Source organism: Polyodon spathula, chromosome 7 (assembly GCF_017654505.1).
Source record: "Polyodon spathula isolate WHYD16114869_AA chromosome 7, ASM1765450v1, whole genome shotgun sequence".
In the NCBI taxonomy this organism is placed as follows: domain Eukaryota; kingdom Metazoa; phylum Chordata; class Actinopteri; order Acipenseriformes; family Polyodontidae; genus Polyodon; species Polyodon spathula.
Window position 1 is genome coordinate 18,682,554 of NC_054540.1, and position 24,611 is coordinate 18,707,164.

Genomic DNA, 24,611 nt, shown 5'->3' on the forward strand with positions numbered 1-24,611 from the left:
TGTATAGTACAGTGTGTCAGCTTGTTTGCCAAATTCCCAATAAACTATATATTTACAAAATCAACACAGCAGACTTTAATGGCAAGGTGGCCTGAGATCTTCCAACGCCCCAAAACAGTTTCTGTTTCCTTGTGGTTGAAGTTAGGCTTCCTGTTCGTTGTCTCAGCAGGAGTTGTCTGACCATCACCCCCTAATGATCCAGGATCATCAACAGCAGCTTCAACAACAGGAACAGCAGCAGATTCAGAGGCAGCAGAAACAGGGTCAGCCCCAGCCTGAACATCCATTCTGTGTGATCACCTCTATTGGTTATTTTATAATAGTGCTAAATGACCTCATGCAGTCTGGATGTGAGGATAATGACTATTCCCTCGTTATTTTAAACCCATATATTTTAATCCTGACCCTATTTGATTATCCATCATTCAGAAGATATAATATTAAAACATGTAATTACTAGTACAACTGCTGAATCTGGTTGCACTAACAAAATATGTAACCCATATCGTTAAGCAATGGTTATGACAATCCCACAGTAACTTTGAACTTTGTTGCTACAATTACAATTTCTTCATGCCAGGTAGTCAGTCTAAATTGTGAAAGTTACTAGTTCTCTTGAACTCCGCTTACAGTCTGTATAATTCCATTATACCAACTGTTTCAGGTAACAAAGATAAAGAACTCAACTTTGTAAAAAAATTAAAATAAATACATTATATATATGGTCATTATTAGTAGATTAATTGCACAAGAATTCAAGGAATTTGTAATCTTTTCAAAAGCAAGCTTAAACCTATTTTATGTCTTTAGTTGTTGACTATTAGTCTAACAATTGAATGATCTAGCACTGCTATAAATCAGTTACAGTTTTTACTTTACTTTAATTTTTTCCATTTCATTGTACCTGCCATTCCATTGTACCTACAGTAGTCACCATTGCTCTGTCCAAAAATGTGATTGATATCTCGGGGGCGCCTAACTTTGTTTAATAGTGGTGGTGGGGCTGGGGGGCAAAGGTAAAGAAGAACTGTTGAGTGTAGCAAAGGAATTTTTTTTTTTTTGCTAAGATGCTCTGGTAAGCCACATTTTTATTGTTAAATCTTTTTCAAGTTACATTTTTGTAATAGTAAACCCACAACATTTGACAACTGTTTCTGTATAAAATATAGAATATTTACTAACTGAGCATTTATTAAGTAGAAACACAAGTAGCACCAAATGGCAGAACCGGTTCCTGTAGCATATCTGCACAATGCTGTACAGCACCTATAATCCCAACATATGCAGCTTATTAAAGGGAAGTGCTAAACAAACACAAAGAATAACATGCACAACATGTTATAATGTGGCTTTTTTATTGATCGATATATTGACATACATATGTTAATGGTTAAAATATTCCTTGTTGGCTTTGTTTTAAATGTAGTTGGATGCTAGATGTTTTTCTTGTTTTGTTGTCAGACATTGCTGAGCTCAGTTATCACAGTGAAAACAGCTGCTACGAGACATTCAGAAAGTAAACGCTCGCTATAACAGGTCAATGCTTGGTGCTGATAGGTTGAAACAATAAGCACCCACCCTCACATTGCAATGCTTAGTGCTAATTGGTTGAAACACTAATTGTCAGCCCTCACACAGTGGATTCATGACAATATTACAGGCAGTGCAGATCTAAGAGATTACAGTACATATTAGTAAATATTGAGTCACCCTTTTTATCAATCAGCATTTATTTCTATTTTTTTTTAGTCATTCAGGGACGTAACATACCTAAATGTTTACTATAACATGAATGTGAGTTGATATTATTAGTAAGTACACATATTTCGATATGAAAGCTGAACATTAATATCAGCAAAGAACAACTAAGTTACATGTTTTTAATGAAAAAACAATTGTAGCCAGCGTTTTCACTAAAATAATATCAGGCTTGATTTTGAAGTGACACTTTTTGATATATTTACTACTGTGTAATCCAAGTAAAAATAAAAGATGTTTGTGGAAATTGAACTTGAACTTGTTCATGGCCCTGTGGCAATATTACCCTTTTTTTAAATTCTAAAACCCAACATTATTTAATTTATAATAATAGTGTGATACTCTCTCTTCCCTAACTTTTTTCTTTTAATAACGGTCTTATACTCTTGCTTCCTTCAGATATTGTTGCGAATAATAACTAAAAAAAGATATGTTTATATTTATTATTATTAATGGGGTTTGTGCAAGTTCACAGTTTCACTTACCATGTTTTTTTCTTACTGTGTTAGCTAACTTTAGCCACGTGCACACCTTTTTTTCGACCTGAAAAAAGAAACAAGGACCAGGGGTCACAAATGGAGATTAGACAAAGGGGCATTCAGAACAGAAAATAGGAGGCACTTTTTTACACAGAGAATTGTGAAGGTCTGGATCCAACTCCCAGTAATGTTGTTGACGCTGACACCCTGGGATCCTTCAAGAAGCTACTTGATGAGATTCTGGGATCAATAAGCTACTAATAAGATGGGCCGAATGACCTCCTCTTGTTTGTAAATGATCTTATGTTCTTGAGTCAAACCAATGTTATTGAATTTATTGTGATTGTTTAGAAATGTGGCTCATCCTTTGAATACTTTTCCATTTTTATATTTTATTTAAAATATTTTAAATCAAACTAATGCCAAATGCAACAAGGTATAATACATAAATAGTAAACAAAAAAAGGTTGATTCAGGGGGGGGGGTGGCACATGCCCCTTCTGACCCATAGGGTTAGGCACCTATGTCTTGAAGTAATTTTTCCCGACATCTTGCCAACCATAGGATGTTAACAGTCCCACTTGGGGGTAGATTCAATCTAAAGCTAAGGTGGATGTGCTTTCCAAGAAGAAAATGTGATGGGAGTTTAATTTTAAAAATGTAAGGGAAAAAACTGGGAGGGAAAGGTACGCTTTGTACTACCCGAGGATTGTATTAATTGAAATGTTACTTTCTCCATTATGCAAACAAGCGTCTTACTGCAGATGTACCATACTCACAGGATATGTGTGCATGTCAGACTGCACAGTCAGATTTAAATTTGGTGTTAGACAGAAACGACTTTCAGCTCTTTATGTTCTTGTGCGTATTTGTGTATTTTTGTAATTGTCAGGTTTGAAAATGAGCATTGTTTAACTAAAGTAATAACTGGAACACAGAACAAAAGTGCATGTAACCCAATTGCAGCTCTTTAACTAGGGGTGCACCCGAGTGACATTGCATGCTACTTCTCAAAAACACATCCCCCTATTCTAACAGCACATTCAATACATCACCACTCACAATAGTAGAGTGAATCACACCATTATTTTTAATAGGGATTTGGTTGGGACCCGAAAATTTTGCCGATACAAAAGCCCAGTATGTAGAGGGGTAGTATGTTGTTACTGTCTCTTTAAATAATGAAAATGCATCTCACAAGTCTAACCACAGTGTAATAAGCTTTCAGGTTCGGCAGTATTCATCACAAGTGTTCACCTGTAGCCAGTTGTACATGTTTATGTCTCTGTAGCAACACAAGAAAACCAGAGGTTTCAATTTTACCTGCTTTTAAAAAATGATGTCAACTTGAATGCTGGAAAGCTTTAGAAGAACAATATCATAAGAGTTTTTTTTTTTTTTTTTCTCTCATTGGATAAATGCTTTGTCATAGAATTCCTGATAGTGAAGGCTGTACTGTGAAGCCATTGTCTCCACCTCCTAAATTCCAGAAGGTAAAGTGTCTGCAGAATCCTTTGCTGTATTGGCTGTTGCTAGGAGAGTCGTGAGACAGCAGCAGGTGACCATAATTGAGCTGGCTGGATCATTTCTACAGTAATTACCAACAGTAATTATATATTATTATTTTATTTTTATCTTGCAGCCGTTCCAGTTTAAATGCCAAGAAGGAAGACACAGTCCAACAGAACTCTGAGCATCCGTATGTCACTGCAGCAATAATAAGCATCCGGACTCCACCTGTGACATCACCTGAAGGGAACAACACGTCAGACTCTCCGGACTACTCTCAGCGCAACATAGTGAAAGTGTCAGCATTATAAAACATTTTTCTGGACACTGAAAAAGACCTCTAACGCACCTGTGCTGGTTCGGTCCAGTTTTTTGTGATAGGTCTGGCTAAGAAGAAAGAAAGAAATTCAGAGCTTTTATTTTCCTGAGTGATAGTTGAGGCAGTGTGCACAATTTTTGAGGGAATCAAATGTTTAACCCTTTACACTTTGTATTTTGTGTACACCCAAGAGGTTGGACCTCCCAAGGTGAAACTGAGATGGTGACAAATATTCTGATAATGAAATCAGATGAGCACAATGAGACTTTAGGTGTTGATGCTTCATTCATTAGAAATTGTGTGTGTGTGTGTGTTTTAATACAGACTTGAAGGAAAATATCAGCAGCAACTCTGCTCATCAAGTAAAACTTTAGATTTATATAAAATGATACAGGGGTGGGAGGATCCCTACTGAACACATTGAACATGATGCAACACCATCACCCTAGTGCATGCGCTATACAGTGTATCTGCAGCTCTGAATCAACAGTAAACCTTTCCTAATAGGCATGAACATGTGATTTGTCCAGAAGCCAATTTGTGCCAATATATGTGGCTCTCAAGATGTTTACTGCAATGGTTATTGAATTAATTGCATACTTTAATGTACATACTTTTCCGTATTTTACACTAAAGCACTGTTTAGCAAATCAGTGGCAAAATAATTCTGTGATATTGGTTACATATACATATACACACACACAGTATATATATTATATATATATATATATATATATATATATATATATATATATATATATGATATAATACCTATATATATATTAATGCACACAGTAATATATTATATGAGTGATATGACTGTGGACTTTGGTATGGGAAGGCAAAGGTGATATCATTCATAGATCATAACGGACATAAACTAGGCTTTATTTATTTTCTCGTTTGTTGTGTCGGAGCCCATAGATAAACATGAACTTCCCACTTTTAAATGAGATTTCATGGGCCTTTCTGGGTGTTTTAATACATCTATAGCATAGTGGTGACTTTGTCCTTTGTAAAATATAAGCTTCTTCATTCAGGACTAACAGATTTTTTAGTAGGGACTGTATATTGTGGTATGAAATGTTTTCAAGTGTTGAAGTATATACTGTCTAAAGTGTACATTTTAAATATGTAATAAAGTTTAAAACATCATGCTTCTCATAAAATCACCACAAATAACATGAGTTGTGCTATTGTTTGTGAAAAGGCCCATTTAAAATACACATTAAAAAAAAAAATGTTTCTGAACCTAAATGAATTATGCTGTGTGGTCAAACGTGTTTTAAGATAAAATCTTTCCTTCAGATACACTAGAATGCAGCTCAGCATTTAAATTAAAGGCTCTTCTGCAACATCATTTATTTGATCATTTCTTGTAAAATATACTTACTGCTCCTAATAATGAGTTAATTATCTGGGACTAGGGAGTAGATTTAATCTAAAACTTAAGGTTGCTTGTGCATTCTGAGAAGCTGCTGAATTGTACGGCTTTTCAGATTGTTTCTCTGTATATGTAGCTGTACGCAGCATCAAATCTAACAATTCCTGAAATGTAGGGAACCACAAAAGACTGCTTTAACAATTTAGAATAACAGTAGGTTAGCTGAATAACTTAAAATAAGATGAAAAACAAATGCCCTTTTTGTTATTATTTGGGGAGGGTGAATGCAGGTTGTAATGTTTCTTTCCTTTCTTGGTTAATTCTATTATAAAGTGGGCTACTCTATGTTTGTGTAGCTTAGATTTTCCTATATTGTTTCATATGAAAAGAAATGAAAAAAAATGTTGCATTTCCCTCCAACAATAACAAGATGAAAATATAGGCTACAGTTGGAACTGCCCAAAATTGATAAAAATAGATCCGGGTACTCGGGTACTCTTCATGGCGAGTACCTGGTTCCAGATTTTCAACTCTTGACTGGTAATATCTATATATATATATATATATATATATATATATATATATATATAATATATAGATATATATATATATACTATTGCTAAACACTATTCAGAGATTACAATGCTGCACATTACAACAGGGGCATTCAGTGTTCAACCTACAGTACATCTAAAAATAAGATGCTTTAAATATTTCACTTTGACGTACTGCAGCTTTGATGCTATCCTGAATCTATTGTGACTGTTGTTTTGTACCTTTGTTGCACTGCCAGTTTTCAAAGTTTTGCATTCACTGTCTTTTTAAGGCTTGAGTTTTCCATCCCTCCATATTGTGTTTTACTGTAAAGAGAAGCATTGAAATTCTTACGTGGGATAAAATGTCTAACTGAATGCAAAAATATTAAATTGTTGAAGTCTGTTTGCTGAAATTGAAGTCTCCATTAAACAATAAAATAATTCTGTGTATAAAGGCTAATCCATTTTTTATTTATGAAAATAAAATCTGTTTTATAGGAATGGAAATTGTTTAAAAAACACAAAATTTCATTCATTTTTTAAAACATATTGAAACTATACTGAACAAAAATATAAACGCAACATGCAACAATTTCAAAGATTTTACTGAGTTACAGTTCATATAAGGAAATCAGTCAATTAAAATAAATTCATTAGGCCCTAATCTATGGATTTCACATGACTGGGAATATAGATAGGGGCGTGGATCAGAAAACCAGTCAGTATCTGGTGTGACCACCATTTGCCTCATGCAACGCGACACATCTCCTTCGCATAGAGTTGATCAGGCTGGTGATTGTGGCCTGTGGAATGTTGTCCCACCACTCTTCAATGGCAGTGCGATGTTGCTGGATATTGGCGGGAACTGGAACACACTATCGTACACGTCAATCCAGAGCATCCCAAACATGCTCAATGGGTGACATGTCTGGTGATTATGCAGGCCATAGAAGAACTGGGACATTTTCAGCTTCCAGGAATTGTGTACAGATCTTTGCGACATGGGGCCGTGCATTATCATGCTGAAAACGAGGTGATGGCGGCGGATGAATGGCACGACAACAGGCCTCAGGATCTCGTCACGGTATCTCTGTGCATTCAAATTGCCATGGATAAAATGCAAATGTGTTCATTGTCTGTAGCTTATGCCTGCCCATACCATAAGCCCACCACCACCATGGGGCACTCTGTTCACAACGTTGACATCAGCAAACCGCTCGCCCACACGACGCCATACACTCTGTCTGCCATCTGCGTGGTACAGTTGAACCACGAAAAGCACACTTCTCCAGCGTGCCAGTGGCCATCGAAGGTGAGCATTTGCACACTGAAGTCAGTTACGATGACGAACTGCAGTTAGGTCAAGACCCTGGTGAGAATGACAAGCACGTAGATGAGCTTCCCTGAGGCGGTTTCTGACAGTTTGTGCAGCAATTCTTCGGTTGTGCAAACCCACAGTTTCATCAGCTGTCCGAGTGGCTGGTCTCAGACGATCCCGCTGGTGAAGAAGCCGGATGTGGAGGTCCTGGGCTGGCGTGGTTACACATGGTCTGCGGTTGTGAGGCTGGTTTGACGTACTGTCAAATTCTCTAAAATAACGTTGGAGGAGGCTTATGGTTCAGAAATGAACGTTCAATTCTCTGGCAGCAGCTCTGGTGGACATTCCTGCAGTCAGCATGCCAATTGCACGGTCCCTCAAAACTTAAGACACCTGTGGCATTGTGTTGTGTGACAAAACTGCACATTTTAAGTGGCCTTTTATTGTCCACAGCACAAGGTGCACCTGTGTAATGATCATGCTGTTTAATCAGCTTCATGATATGCCACGCCTGTCAGGTGGATGGATTATCTTGGCAAAGGAGAAATGCTCACTAACAGGGATGTAAACAAATCTGTGCACAAAATTTGAGAGAAATAAACTTTTTCTGCAAATGGAAAATTTCATTTCAGCTCATGAAACATGTGACCAACACTTTAGATGTTGCGTTTATATTTGTGTTCAGTGTATATTCATCAAGCACTGCATGCAGGACTTACATACCTAGGAATCAGATCTTCCCGTTTCTTTCAAATTCTGTGAACCTTAACAAAAGATGTATATTCTTTTTTTTTTTTTTTTTTTTTTTTTTTTTTTTTAAATGTCAACAGATACAAAGACAAATTGTGTGAAAAGATCTATATTTGTACAGAATACGACAAAACTATATTGGTTACCGCAATGCTAATGGAAGCACAAGTGAAATTATTTACTGAAGTATGCAATAACGATTACCTTATATAACCATTCACTTATGATGTGATCATTCTGTGTGGTTTGTAAATGCAATTTCTCAAATACTGTTTAGTGTGTTTGTTTTGATACGCCTGTGATAAGGGGCTTTCGTCTGAGTTGCAAAGATTTTCAGTTGGTGAGCTTCCATAGATTTATGCAGCAAGATCAGTCAAGTTATCTTAAAAGCAGTAGGATCCAGCGATATTTAGCGATCTGCCACTATGGATCAAGTTTCCTTTTTATTTCACTGCTGTGCACTAGATGGTGCTGGCACTTACAAATAGAAAGACACACTGGCACTTGGCTTCTCAAACATGGTACTGGTGACCCCCTGTGTCTGCTGGTTTTCATTCCAACCGAGCAATTACTTAACTAGACCCTTAATTGAACTGATAATTTGTTTAATTAGACCTTTGTTGTTTTCAGCTCTTGAACAGTTGCATATTTCAAGTTAGCTGTAACATTGTATAAGTAACTTGAACTACAACTGTTTAAGAGCTGAAAACAAGTAAAAAGGTCTAATTAAGAAAATTATCAGTTCAATGCTCTAGCCCATTAGAACTGATGGGTAGCTCCTGAACACTGCAGGCAAAGCACTTTAACACTGGCTGATCAAAATCTTGCAATAAGAACCACTCAGAATGCGTTTTTTCTGAGGTTTGTATTCATTATTTCCACAGGTACTTATGTTGGGTATAGTGCAAAAACTATGTGTGTACAATGTGGAATGTAATGAATGTTATTGTTGCTGTGAAAAATACAGATTTCCAAGTATCATGCAAATATTTACACCAGCACTCTGATTCATCCTTCTTCAAAACTGTCATTTGAAGCTTTAAATAGTTTATTGTATATTCTTTACAGTTGATGTTATTCAGAAACTTACTCTGTATACACAATCTTAATTAAAAAAAAACAAAAAAAACAATGTGGTCGGACACCAGAATTCAGACAGAACTTGACAAAGAGAATGCTCTCCTGTACTTCTCCTCCAGTGTTCTACTAGCTTCAACAGTGATACAAGTAAATAATTGCTGCCATTTTATTTACTTAAAAAGATACCAACATGCATTGCAGACAAACATCTGGTTCACTAATCGTAAAAAAAAAAAACACAGAAATTAACTGAAAAAACAAACTCCATTACACACCCCAACTCATTTTCATTTTCTTCCAGGTAAGCCTCAATAGCAAGCAAACTTTGTGTATTGTTTTAAATTAAAATAACTGTAACAAACCTTGAACATGAACTTATTTACCATGCTCGCTAACTGCAGCTGTGGAAACTGTGCTGGACCTGTGCCTAGTGGGCATTGCCCAACTAGTTTCAACCTAGCTTTTTAGTGCGTTTTGGTCTACTTTGTAGTTCTGCTATGAAATATGCTTCACATATTTATCCATGTATTTTCCAATTGCAATGCCCAGAATGTCCCCTCTTGAGTAACCCCCCTTCCACATAGATAACCGCTGTACATTCAGTAAATAGGGGCGTGGCTTGTGCGGCTCAAATTTAGCGGTGTTAAAGTAGTATGTATACCGGTATTTTAAATATATAAATATATATAGTAAAAGCTACACTGACGGATATTAGAAACTGGATAAATAAAAGTATGTCTGAAACTAGTCGGAAATTCGTATCTGAGACTCATGGAAAGGAAGGCAATACTGGGGTTCCTGATAAACAACCAGCGACCTGCCTAAACAAGTTACTGGACGCTTCAGCAAAAACTCCCCCGGATAATTAAGGAAAGTACATTTTTGCATCTAATTATTGTGCCTTGCCTTTATATTTTGTTGATCTGTTTATAGTTACGATCTCATGGCCACGAGGTACCGATCTCATGTGCGTGACTTACTATCTCGTGGATATGTCTTATCCATGCTGAAACTCATACAATTGCTTTGGATCCCTGCAAAGAACAAATGAACAAATCAAAACGCTGAATCCACTACCCAATGCAGAAAGACATACAATATTAAAAAAAAATAATAATAATAAAAAAAAAAAAACATTCATCAATCTCTCTGGAAGAATGCATCTGATGACTGATGCCCCTCATTCTAAAATACATTTAAAATTGCCCCTTTCGAAGATAAGCACAATTGGAACCATGCAGGCTTTCATAAAACTCAGTTTTGTCTCAGTTTGCAGTTCTTTCTTGATCTACACAAAGATAGGGAGTTTTTTTGTAATATCCACCGAAAGGTATTATCTACCGTATTTTAGTCTTTCTCTTTTTCAGAAACTAAAAGCATTTCCAAAACATCTCCTCTCAACAGTGGCTCCCAACAATTTCTGTTTACTCTCAGCATGAAGGGCTGGTTATCTTGTATTTACCTATGACAAGGTGTGGAAAGGACAGAGTCACAGCCCAGGCTGGTGGAGATCAGGAAGGAGACCCAGAGACAGAAGCTGCAGTTTAAGTGCTATTGTGCATGTTTAATAATGAACACACTACTAAACAGTACAGACAAAAACACACTTAACAAAATAAAAGGTGTATACAAAAACCCAGACACAGCAACACACACCTGCACCTCTATCACCAACATTAATTCCTGTGAGCACCCTTTTTATGCACCTGATCATTAATCATTTATTCAATTTACGGCTCCAGCCACATTCCTACATGTTCTGACAGGGAGGAATTTAACCCCTTCTCTGCCAACCCAATATCCCCCCCATCCCCACACACACACACCTGCAGGGCTTTCACCCTGCCACACAAGGTAATAGCAATTAAAAAAAATGTTGCATGAACTAGAGTATTTTAGTTTAGCAAAATGATTGACAGTTCAGTAACAATTAAGGAATCTGTTAAGTACAATCTATAAACAAGTTATTAATTAAACTAATAACAGTAATATATTAGGATTATAAATAATAACACTGGAAATTCACATTTGAAAGTATTCTGTTTACACAACAGGTATAAAGGGAAAGAAAGTATGTTTAAACCCATATTTAACAGAAGAATTTGTAGAATTACGTTTTAGTATCAAGTTCTGCATCTGCTTAGCAATGCAGCGTAATTCGGTCCAGTCATTCTGTCATTGGATTTAAATTCAATCAGCAGCACTGAATCTGAAAAAGTGAATCAATGCTAGATCTCTCAACACTAAAATATATTATCACATGACTTGTACATTAACCATTTATAAGGGATCCTTAAACCAATATTGTTACGAACATTGTATGACACGCACTTCAATGTGACATGATAGTGCATAAAACTAGTATCTCACAGTTAAATGAAAACATTAATGGGATATTATTAAGTTCATTTAAAAAATGTATTTCTCATGTTTGTATGCTTATAAATCTAAATATATACAGCATTTGTTTTCTCCAGTGGAAGTTAATAATAAGCTGTGCTTTAGAAAAGCTTTTGTGACAGTGAACACGTACATATGATTTATTAGAATTAGGAGGTGACTCTGATCACAGATTTGGCTTCATTTTATCATTCATTTCCAAATGTACTTTACTCTCCAACTGGAATATTAATCAATTTAATATAATGTTGTACAGCTAGTTTTAATTCATGCCAGGATCCATATTAAAATTGAGAATGTGTTTAGTGCCACTTCAACACCTTTCAGAAATACATCAACTCAGTTTAATTATTTTCAAGATTTTATTTCAGACTTTCCTTCTTTTGCATGTGGCGGTGAATCCCATGGGTGTGTTTTATACATAATGAATACGTTATTAAAACATGTTCAAGCAATCAGTTAAAATAGTTAATGGTGTAAGACAATTTAGCTCTATATTAATATATATGGCTTTATAGATGCTTTTACTTTTCTGGTCCATAATCCAGCATCATATACATATTAAGAACATAAGAAGAAAGTTTACAAACGAGAAGAGGCCATTCGGCACATCTTGCTCATCTGGTTGTTAGTAGCTTATTGATCCCAGAATCTCATCAAGCAGCTTCTTGAAGGATTCTAGGGTGTCAGCTTCAACAACATTACTGGGGAGCTGATTCCAGACCCTCATGATTCTGTGTAAAAAAGTGCCTCCTATTTTCTGTTCTGAATGCCCCTTTGTCCAATCTCCATTTGTGACCCCTGGTCCTTGTTTCTTTTTTCAGGTCGAAAAAGCCCCTTGAGTCGACATTATCAATACCTTTTAGAATTTTGAATGCTTGAATTAGGTCGCCACGTAGTCTTCTTTGTTCAAGACTGAACAGATTCAATTATTTTGGCCTGTCTGCATATGACATGCCTTTTAAACCCGGAATAATTCTGGTCGCTCTTCTTTGCACTCTTTCTAGAGCAGCAATATCTTTTTTATAGCGAGGTGACCAGAACTGAACACAATATTCAAGATTAAGGCTTTATTTCTTGTTCTTTGACTTAAAACCAAAATGCGTACCTTCAAAATAGCTCAGTATATTACATTACTGATATCTGAAAAGTACCAGGTCAGGTTGAAAAAGCAGAATGTAGAATGAAGAACCAATACAAAAATAGAACCTTGTAAGTTTAATTTTACAAGCAGAATCAACTTTGTATGAATATGCAGTAAACAGACACTCATTCCAGACTTGTTTTATATTATACATAATCTACAGGGATACTCTTTATATAGTTAACCTGAACTTAATTCTTAAAAAAATATTATCTTTATAATCTGTTCCCAAGTAATGTAATCATTTTATTTGTATTAAATCGAGATGCAGTTGTCTCCTATGAATATCAGCTTCACATGTGTGTGTGCCGTCTGTCACGTGGTGTAATTCCCTGCAAGTCTTCCATGTTTCATATGTCCTTCAGATGTTATTGAAAGTTTTCATTTGAAATTGGATCCAGTGTGTTTAATATGCAATGCAATCTGTCAGGTACACTGGGAAGCTGCCCAGCTCCCATCACATTTTCCACTAAGTATTATTTATAAAAGGCATATTAAGCATCTAGTAAAATTTGCAGTCTAACCAACTAAACACTGCTAACTTCTTCTGAGGGCCACACTAGACACTCAAAGAGCAGTAATGAAGCAAGACTAAATATCACTCAACTTCTGTCAAATTCAAGTGGGGCTGTGTGTATTTTTCCTAACACTGTTATAAGACTTTAAAATGTACCAAGACTCAACAGTTGAAATTGGCAAATGAACTCAAATACACAGACATCAATGGAAGAATACCTAAATAAGTAGTATTGCAAAAATGTTACCGCATAAATATATTGCTAATACTTTCAATAGTTGAATCAGATCAAATACTGTTGCAAATGCATTGCCATTTTCATAAAAGTAACCCTTCATTTAAACACGCACTAATATACAAAACAGATCATCTTGAACAAAATGTTAGTACCTGTGAAAAAGGTTTTACACTTTTATTAAATAAAAGCATTTTCATTACAATCTATAAACATTCAGCCCTACACAAAACGTTCAAGTTATTTAAAGATTTTTTTTTTTCAAAGTCTGTTTTTATGAAGAATAAAAAGATCTGACTGCTGCTCAAAAGCCAACAGTCTTTCTTTAAATAACCCATCAACTCTTTGCAGTACTGTACAGTACAATGTGTCTATTCCACTAACCAGAAAACAAGATGCTATTTATGTGTATCCCAACACCTTTTTTCTGTGCATGTTAATTTGGATAATACAGCTGGATTTGATTTCAGCAGCATGACGGTAGCCTGACTATCCCGTGCAATATTCTTCTTTACATGGTGGGTGGTGTGTGTGTATTTTGTACTATTTTGTATTACTATTGTTTTACTGTATGGTTTTGGTGTGTTAAAAAACATAATATTTTTTTATTATTGTTTACAGCCTGGATGGGTTTAAAATGCCAATTAAAATGCCATCCAGATAAAATTGTGAGAATGTGTGGACAACAGTTTGTGATTATTGACAAACTGGCTGTTGACCACACATACGAGAAAACCTGAGCCGACTATGGTTGAGGGATAAACTAGGTAACTAAACCTAGATAATCCCTCGGCCACAATATAAAAACCCTCAGTTTTGGCTGAACTTGGTTAGTGTGTTCAGAGGCGGAACAAGATGTGAGTTGTGAGATAAAAAGAACAGCTAAAATCCAAATAAGAATTGCTACCCGTGCTGGTTCTATACCAGCATGATACTTGCTTGTTCCATGCCTGTTTAGTCTGTTTTGTTTTGGCCACCGTGCCGTTTTGCTTGTTTAGAGTTTTGTTTTTGTTTAAATATTTTATCTATTATTAAAACTTGTGCATCAGCGCTCCCATACCCCAGTACTGTGTCTGTCTCCTCTCTGGACTGAAATCACCTGCCAGCCATCTTGCCACACATGGGAATCAGGTTAAGACTCAATTAAAGTTATTTAGTCCTCTGTCGTCACAAAAAAAAAAAACTTTCACAGCAATAATATAATTTTCAGTTGTTGGACAGTTAAAACTGTTCCATCTCAAACTCTGTGTTGACATTGTTAGCTGTAGTCCTATGTTCAAAGGTCCTGGTTGAGCTGGATTTCAGCACTTCCCCTGAATGACATGGCAGGTGCTGGGAGGTGTCATTATTCAAAGTTATCATCTGATCAGGCGTCGGAGCTCTTCTGTCATAGTAGAGGGCCCAGAGCAAAGCAACTGTGAGAATCATGGCGAGGATCTGAGAAACTCCTATAGAAACACCCAGGAACCTCAGGACTTGGAGCTGTTTTATGCCTCTTATAAAACTATACATTTCTGGACCACAACCCTGCAATATAAATCAAATAAATCATTTTTATTATACAAATTTAGACAAGCATAAAATTAAACAAGATTTGCCCCCAGTCTGAAAAAATATATCTGCATTTACCACCCCACTGAAAGACATTAAAAGTACCAGAGGCTTAAACCCATATAAAATGTCTTAAAATCCTGCCGTTGAAATTTTCAACATTTGGTACGTGAATGCAAGAATATGTATAATGTGACCTAACTAGGGAACTGTTTTGAACAAAAATGTAAATGTAAAAGGGCAATTCATTATTTCCTGGCAGACAGCTCTTCACTCTTCGGGTGTGACATGCCTATGAATCCTCTTTTGGCATCTACAGCTGCCCCCTCTTTAAAAAAAAAAAAAAAAAAAAAATATATATATATATATATATATATATATATATATATACACACACACACACACACACACACACACACACACATCAACCTACGTTATATATTATGTCGTATGTAGATATATTTATTATATATATATATATATATATATATTATATATATATATATATATATATATATATACATACACATAATTAATTATTTGACACTCTGCAGGCATCTTCTTAATTGCTTCTTCTTGCTGAATAACAAAATGTAATTTCTGCTTATATTTGTGGTTATAGAAACATTATAAATTATAGTCCGAATCAGCAAGATAAGTCTTGGACTAAATGCCACCGATTTTAGCCAGCACTGGCTAGAATGGCAGAATTTGAACCCAGGCCTCTCAATTTTACAGTTTCACAGCACACTGTAACATCATTCATTTTGTGATAAGAGCACTGGTATTCTTTAGGAAACCGTGTGATTTATCTGAACTACTGTAAAATAACAAATAACATGCTTAGAAACAGATTTGGCAAAATATATATATATTTTTTCCCCCTGTTTAAAGTACACAGGCCAAAATATTCTTAAGCACAGCTTGGATAAAGCACTTTGGTGGAGCAGTGTGGGGAAGTTCAAATGTCAGTTTCTTGGGACTGTTGTTATCCACAAAGCACTACATTCAATACACATGTATATGTATGCTTTTCCTCTTGACAAAAAGACAACTCCAGCTCCAGTGAATCTCACATCCATGCTATTGGTTTCCTCTGAGGCTAAGGTCAGGGACTTCTTGAGAGGACGTCCTGGCTAAGAACGTTTCTGTTTATTCTGTTCAGCCATATTTTTGTTGCTTGAGATACATCATGAGCCAGATTGCAGCAGGAATGAAGAAACATTTGCTCTAAGCAACATTTGGGCCCAGGGTTCAATCCAGAGAAGCTTGGATCGAAGCGTCAGTAACAAGCTTCCGGGTCATTGATATGCATATTGTTTACTTGTGTCTGTCACCCAGGTCAACCCTGCTTTATCAAAAGCAGTGTGAAATCACATACCCGACCCGCATGACACCAGGTCCTGCCCGGGTAGATTCTGCCCCGGGTAGATCATGCCAGTGTGAAAGGGACTTAACTAAACAATTATTGTTTACTTAGTATCACATCTCTTTCTCTTTGTCTAAATTTTTTCCTAATGGTAATCAGTGCTGAGTCGGTGTAAATAACTTCTAGCCCACTGTGTTAAATTAAGTCTAACTACAGTACTGTAAAAATACCAATATCTATTTTTCTATATTCTTGTGAGCATATTAAATTTTTATTCATGTGCTTAAATTACTGTATGTTGTGCTAGTGGAGAAAATGGTGCTAATTTCTCAATATTTGATTCAATACTTAACAGCTTCTTCATTATGTTAAAAACACAGCCTGACTTTTTAACAATTAAAATAGACAGGTTTCCAAATACAACAGCTTGGGTATGACTCCCAATGGACAACCAAGATGTTTTTTTGGTTAAATAATTTACCAAGTCCTACCTCTTGGTAGAGGTCGCTCAGGTCTTCATAGTGCGCCTGCCTGGCACATCCAGGGAACTCTCGAATACAGCACGAGTCAGGGGGCCACTCCATCTCTGTCATTTCCAGCCAGTCAGTGAAGTATATCACACCACAGCACTTGAACTAAAAAGACCTGATATGAGCTTCTATTGAATATTCTAAAATTCACAGCCTTTATTTTAACAATGTCAAAGCCAGACTTGAGTACAGACACCTTCCCACAGTACCTATTCTATCGTCTCTTACAATGCTGAGCTGCATACCAAGTATCTGTGTAGTGATACCTGTCTACCACCATCATGGTAGGTAGATGTATATACCAGAGTCTTGCACAGTTATTTGTTCCACCAAGCCTTCACATCCCAAGAAAAATACAAAACACTGACCTCTTTCTGAAAGAAGTTCCAGGCATGGGTTAGCCACTGGAATCTTGATAAACCATAATTGGGCATTCTAGATTTCAAACTGATCATATCAGACCTTTGAACAGGGACCTGGAATAATAAAAAAGTAAGTATATTACATTTTCAACTTTTACAGGATATTGCAAATTCAGAGATCCGCAGGTTATTTTGAAAGAAAAAAAATGTACAATGTACACAATTAGAATATAAAAACACACACAACACCTGTTAAAAAAGAACAAACAAAATATTCAGTCTCATAACAGAAGGCAAATAAAGAATGGAAGAAATTCTTTGAAAATATGATGCCTTCTGTTTTATACCAGTAAAATAGTGTGTATGTTTTTTTTTAATTTTTTTTTTTAATGGGATTAGTTCTAAGAACAGAATTTACATTCATTAGCTAGTAATCTCATAGTTCTGCTGAGTACATAACCCTGTAGCCATTCTCTCATACACTTGTCAATGGAATGGATCAAAGCTTTGGGAGGAGCTGAAACTCCTGTTATCAGCAAGTCACTGCTATAAAGATGGTCACTGAAGTTACACAATTAACAATGTCAGCACTCAAAACAGAAACCGACAGCTGATTTACACAGATTTTTTTACAAGACTTTTTTTCTGCTAATTCAAAGGTAATATCAGTTTACTGGCCTAAAAAGATGACCGTTAATGCAGATTTAACTGTATTTTGCTTATTTGTCAAACACATGAACTGATCTTGGGGGGGAAGATAATCTAATGAATTTAAACTTACCATTTTTTCTTCGTAGGTCCACACACCACTGGCCAGCTCCACACAAAATATCACCAATAAACTTCCAAAGTACTGCCAAAGGAAGGTCATTAAATTAGAAGAATTCTGTGCTACATCTCTCTTGGTAACCCTGAAAACACTGTATTTGTAACGGATGTCAACATTTTTCAGGTCAAGCAGATTTTGAGATTGGTACACAATCTGCAATTCTGAGTTTTAAACAGTTAGGGGTTTTATTATTTTAACTTTAAATAACTTCAGTATTTTCCGTCTCAGAAATGCAAAATATTAAAAACTACCTGACTGGTCATCTATTTGTTTGTTTTGCTTACGAACTAGTTTTAGAAATAAACCATGTCTTATAACACATGTAAGAAATTGAAACCACAGCTGTATACCTATTAAGATAAATGTTTAGTCAAGTTTTCCATTAAGTTAGCTTTTAACTGCACCAAAATGGCAAAGACTTGGGGTGTTTATCTGAAAACTCAAAATATTTGTGCAAGATAAACGAACCAGCTGTTACTCTGTTGATACTACAACCCATTTAGAGCACTGAGATTTAAACAAAGGAAAGATGCTGTCCCAAATAATAGCAGAACTAACCTTTACAACTGTTGTGCTAGGGTTGAGAAGCTACTATCTTTTAGCCTCTTGACCTCCTTGTTGCCTAGTTAGCACATAAACAGACAGCAACAAATTAAAATAAAATGCTTGAAAGAAGCAGACGTCCTTTTACGGGCACAGCAGGTAGGATAATCATCCGAACAGGTAAAACAAATTCAAGATTAATGTCAAGGACTTAAAGAAACAGTTAGACGCATCAGATATAATAGTGCACGGAACAGCTGCACAAAGGCACCTGGACACAGAAGAGTTGTATGCATGCAGACCTCGCTGAAAACCACTTTGAAAGAAAATTCATAAAACAAACTGTCAAAAAATTGCCAAGAAATATGAACAGGAATATGAAGCACTCTTCAACAAGTCTATGATCCAATGAGATTAAAAAAGAACTTTTCCCCAAAAATGGACCACAGCTTGTTAAGACAAAAAAAGGGAAAGCATTCAGAAAAAAAACCTTGTACTGGAGGTGGTTTGATATGGGGGTGTTTTGGCAGTTCACAGACTGGACACATTCATGTGATTGATGATTAAATGAATGCTGCTATGTATCAAAGTATTCTGCAGAGTACAATCATACCATCTGCTCATAGGCTGATTGGCAGACAGTTTATCTTCCAACATGACAATGACCTAAAGCATACGGCTAAATCAACTCTGGAATTATTGAAGAAAACAAAGATAAAAGTTCCACAATGGCCTTTGTAATCACCAGATCTCAATCCAACAGAAATGCTTTGGACTGATATGAAGCTGCAGCCAAGCATTTTGTATCCAATTTGTCTGAGCTGAAGGAAATATGCAATATAGAGTGGACTCAGATTTTACCAACAAGATGTAACATACTGGTTAAGAATTATCCTAAACATCTAAAAGTCATAATAAAAGCAAGAGCCCCCATGAAATACTAAAGCAGGGGTGCCAATATTTTGGTTATAAATGAATGCTTTAAATAAAATACTTTTTTTTGTTGTTTTTTTATAGCGATTATTTGTTAAATTACTAGATTGGATATTTTGCTTTTTGTTTTATTACAAAAGTGGTTTAAGTTTATGAAATACTTGTCTTTAATCTGTTACCTTGAGTTATGGTATAAGGAGCGCAGGGTGCCAATAATTTTGTCTGAAACTGTATCTAAACCACATCAAAACCACTGTTGTGCTACACATAACAGAGCGTCTCACAAAATCCTTCTTGAAGTTGCTTTCCTACTAATATGTAATCACATGCTGCCACTTGCAATCACAGTGTACTTTTTTGCTGAAGTTTTTTGTAATTTTAAAATGATATATTGATGAGTGTACCAGTCTCAACAGTAATAATGTCAGTTGTCCTGCACACTGGATGAATCCTCTTACAACCCAATACCCTGAGGCAAAGCGGCAGATACAACACTACATATTTTAGTGTAAATAGGCATGCTTTTGGTCCCTCAGGTTTTGGAGGGAATAACACTTTGCAAACCTGTATACAACTTCCTACAAAAAACAAAAACATCCATTGTTTTCCAGCAAAAAAACCCAAAGGAGTAGGTATTCTTTATCTTCAAGACATATTTCATGTAAATAAAGATTACTCCGGTCACTCTAAAGTCTGATGTGTCTGTATTTGTTAACTAGTTTTATCTTTCACCTGAGTATAGTAAATGATTGAACAGGATAATTCCACACCTTATCACTGATTTATGTTCGGGGTTTTTTTGTTTTTTGTTTTTTTTTCTTGTGTTGTCACCCTCAGAATTTTGACAAATGTGTTGACTCAGGTTTGTAATTGGAAGTAGTGCTGCCATAAATCATTTACACTGCAATTATTCACATAGTATGGCAGGCTTGGAATGACTTCTTTTATAGCTTCACTTATCAGCACAGTACTTGATTACTTTTTTACAGCTGCAGACAGTGAAATACACAGACATTCACTTATTTCTGTGATGTAATGGAATTCCATTGTTGACCTTGATATTAATAACACTATGTAACACAATTTTTGTTCCTGGGTAGTAAGTGTTATTTCCTAATTGCTTATGCCTCAAAAGTATAGAAAATGGCTATTATTCCCCACAAATTTTGCTTTTATGACCAGGACAGTGATATTTCAAAATATCACTATTTCCAATGGGAAAACGGGCAAATGTGTGTCTTTTCGTTCACATAAAGTCAGAAAAAAACAACAGATGAATCCAAATTAACATGTATTTATACTAAAGTAATACAAAAATGTCTACAAAAGATTTAGAAGTGAGTAGTTTTTCGAGATTTACGATTAATACAGTATAATCATAAATCTCAAAAAACTACTCACTGAACGAAAAGACACACATTTGCCCGTTTTCCCACTGGAAATAATGATATTTTGAAATTTACCTGTCCTGGTCACAAAAGCAAAGTTTGTGGGGAATAATAGCCATATTCTATACTTTTGAGGCATAAGCAATTAGGAAATAACACTTACTACCCAGGAACAAAAAAACAAAAAAATTGTTACACGGTGTAATATATTATTTTACCAATTTACACACTGGAGGGCTGGACGGATATATATATATATATATATATATATATATATATATATATATTATTATATATTATATATATATATATATATATTATTGCAAGCATTATTGAACATTGAAGTTTAACACTCAATAAATATTAGGGTTGGATAAAAATGTTAAACACCTGCCATGGTATGTATAGCCCCCGTGGGCTACCAGGATAGAACTGACTGGACGTGACAAGTTTGCAGGATGTTTTAAAATCTCTGGGGCGATACATTATCATTATCATGATTAGCCTCTCTAATTGCTTCAGAGAAGTTAGGGATGGAAATCTGCAATAAAGTCAGTTCTCCAGAATGGTTCACACAGTCATCACATTTGAGACTGCTCCTTGTGAAACACTGGGCTACTGAAGATCCTACCAACTGAGATACTATCAGCCCTCTCAAAGACTGCCAGGGCTGCTGTCTTGTCCACAGTGACAGGGACTTGCAGCTTTTCATTATTTCAGAATACAAGTAAGGAATGTATTTTTAATAACAAATGAATCAATCACATGAGGGACAGTCCAGACTACTTTGTCTTGAGGTGTTACTATGGCTTGTATTTTAAAACAATTGCAGTATAGTCCCATAAAAGCCATATTATTTACGATAGGAATTTTTCTTTTTTACTGGCCCTACTCCTATATATTTTCCTGGTCCTCTGGCATTCTCTTAATTCAATCAAGTTATCCATTATTAACTGCAAATCTCGTAAATATCAAAACAGGTGCTGGTGTGATTAAACATTCCCTACGACCTGGAGGAAAATAAAAATAGGCACAAGGCTATTACTGCTCTGTACATCAGATCACAAAATCCCACAGCAACTCAGTTGCTTTGAAATACATACACATACCCAGGAAAGTAGCAGTGGATTGCCCTTCACTGTTCCACAATAACCAAGAATCCCCACTATGATTAGAAAACAGCACATAGCAATCATCACTGGATGCACCACTGGGGAATAGGTCCAAAGCACTGCTTCCTCCAGCCTGCGAACAAACAATAAATCTGTTTGGAAACTTTTGGGCTTATTTTTTCTACCCAGAAGATTTCTCCTTGCTCACAGCAATAGTTATCAACAGTTTTGGAAAAAAGTAAATCCTGATGATAAAAAGTTGGAGTACTAAAATGTAACTGTGTCCCTCCAAGATTTTACCCACGAATTCGAAATGCTCACAAAGGCCAAGTTATGAACATGAACTGTAATACTGGCATTTCCAGTGCAACTTAACATTTTGGAATAACGATTGTAGTTTACCAGACCTGAATAATATTGAGTGTGTGGAAAGGAGCGTCAATTAAAATATCTGTAAATGTTCCACTATAGTATACAATATTAAGTTTTTTTTTTTTTTTTTTTTTTTTTTTAAATAAAGCACTAAAAAGGCTTGCCAGCAACATCACATATTAAACAAAATGTTTGCTAAAATAACAGAGGTTTCAAACTGTTTACAAAATAAAACTCACTGTATCACAAGTTAGGAGGTTTTGTCGCTAAGCATGTTTACAGTTTGTAGTCATTTGCAAAGATTTTAAAATACACTGTAGATTATAAATGTCATGCCACTGTCATATAGCTGTTTAAAAAAAGATGGATATCTGCAAAGGTTGAGTTTTTAAACATTAGATTAACCTACCTGGTGTTGGCAGTTAAAATAAACACATTGTTCAGGTAATCCCTCATCCAGGCTGACACACCCAAAACACAGACTGACATCAACTGGCAGGAAATGCAGGAAAATACTACATTAATAAATCGGAATTTGAAAAGGAAATATGTTATCTTTAATTACTTATTGATGTGGTCGGATTTATGTGAAGGACGTTTTTTTGTGATCAGCATGAATATGTACAGGACTACATCTCCGCTGTGGACTATCACAGCTATTCAGCAATTACTCATATTATGGTTGAATGCGTATCAATGCTACACAAAATATACATTACAGGATTGAAAGAAAAACGGCATTAAAGCTGGTGTTTTATCTGTTGCATACATATACTATACACCTGAAAAATGTGAACTTTCAATGTTGTAGCCTATACTAAATCTGTACTGGTTTTTATGCTGAACAAGTTCTCTATAAATGTACCTTGCAGATACACTGGAAAAAACAAAACAAAACAAAAAACATTTACATAAAAAAATATAGTTCAAAATATTTAATCCACAGAAATTGTAACAAGTAAACCCTTTCCTGTTAAAAGCAGAGTAGGTACGCGTACTCGCTCAAACTAAAGCGTGTCTTGCTAGTTTGTAATGTGAGCAGAGACAGTGCCACCTGCTTGGTGCTTGACTTCTCTTACCCAGAAGAGTAAATTGAGAGCGTAGAGCAGGCAGCGCAGGCACTTCACCGAGTCTTCCCTGGACATTCTGAACGTTGCTGGTACTGCCGGGCAGGTCTCATCATTTCAATACTTCTCCAAACCAAACCTTATCTACACAAACAGCTGAAAGTGCAAGCACATAATGAACAGCACTTTAATTTTATAATCCATTACCAACTGTGATTACGGCATATTGAAGAAGTTTTTCCAAGACTAATTAAAACAAAATTATAATAACAGTGAGTTGTAATTTATTTGCGTAATCCATTTCCAACAGTGCATACGATACATTGAATGTGTGTTTTTTTTAGACAAATTAAAGCATAATAATAATAATAATAATATAATAATAATAATAATAATAATAATAATAATAATAATACACATACCGTTTTAACTTCATCAGCATATGTGGTTTAACAAGCTTCTTGAAAAGCCCATATTATTTTTTGGTAAAGTATAGTAACATCCAGTGAGTTTTGACACTAATTTAAAGTTATTCCTTGGTATGAAGATTAGCAGTCATTTGAACATTTGTTTTCTTTGTCTTTCTTTTTCTTTTTAGCTAGAATGATGGATTACATTGCACTGCACATTTACAAAAACCAATGGCTCTTTAAAAAAAAGAAATCAGCAAATACATTTTTAGTTTTTTTATATAATGGACGGACAGAAATATCAATAAACTGTATTACAACAGTATAATTAATATTTATAGCCGTAGGGTTATCATAAACAATGCCTGATCTATATGCTATGTTCAAAATAAGAAAACAAGAACATTTGTAAACTATTAAAGTAAAAAAAAAAAAAAAAAAACAGCGATTCTTAAATACAGTTAATCTGAAATACAAGTCATGTGAATTATTTTCAAGGCAATCTGTTCTCCTCCTAGGTGCTTTATCCCTGCCATTTAATGAGTTCAAAACTCCCAGCTCTTCAAACCGTCTTCTGTCAATTTTTAAAACTTCACTCACTTGACTTTCTCAGCCCGAATGCGCACGCTCCTGCCCCAGGAATGTATCCAGCGTTCCTCTGGGTCCTAGACGTAGAGGAGTAACGTCACCAATATAGTAGGGCCGTGCACACATTA

The 24,611-nt window shown here is 35.5% G+C and overlaps 2 protein-coding genes across 2 annotated transcripts in view; one reads left to right on the forward strand and one right to left on the reverse strand.

Annotated features, from left to right (window-relative positions):
* LOC121319019 (potassium voltage-gated channel subfamily D member 2-like) overlaps positions 1–4,761 on the forward strand; it is a 103,851-nt gene extending 99,090 nt beyond the window's left edge. The window contains exons 4-5 of the mRNA XM_041256248.1: positions 181–263; positions 3,880–4,761. Of these exons, the coding sequence (XP_041112182.1) occupies positions 181–263; positions 3,880–4,057 (261 nt within the window). The 3' untranslated portion in view covers positions 4,058–4,761. The remainder of the gene's footprint in view (positions 1–180; positions 264–3,879) is intronic.
* A 9,462-nt stretch (positions 4,762–14,223) lies between these two features.
* On the reverse strand, positions 14,224–24,467 carry LOC121318301 (tetraspanin-12-like). The gene is made up of 8 exons (XM_041254818.1): positions 23,908–24,467; positions 23,498–23,641; positions 22,828–22,910; positions 22,044–22,179; positions 18,023–18,094; positions 17,248–17,355; positions 16,841–16,984; positions 14,224–14,956 (listed from the first exon to the last, which is right to left on the reverse strand). Exons 2-8 carry the CDS (start codon positions 23,561–23,563, stop codon positions 14,651–14,653), a joined length of 915 nt encoding a protein of 304 aa, XP_041110752.1. The 5' UTR covers positions 23,564–23,641; positions 23,908–24,467; the 3' UTR covers positions 14,224–14,650.
* Positions 24,468–24,611: the final 144 nt, after the last annotated feature.

Coding starts and splice junctions, on each gene's coding strand:
- LOC121318301 (XM_041254818.1), bottom strand. CDS start 23,563: ATGTCCAGGGAAGACTCGGTGAAGTGCCTGCGCTGCCTGCTCTACGCT. Junction 17,356..18,022: donor GGACCTACGAAGAAAAAATG/GTAAGTTTAAAT, acceptor TTATTATTCCAG/GTCCCTGTTCAAAGGTCTGA. Junction 14,957..16,840: donor TGAGCGACCTCTACCAAGAG/GTAGGACTTGGT, acceptor TTTATATTGCAG/GGTTGTGGTCCAGAAATGTA.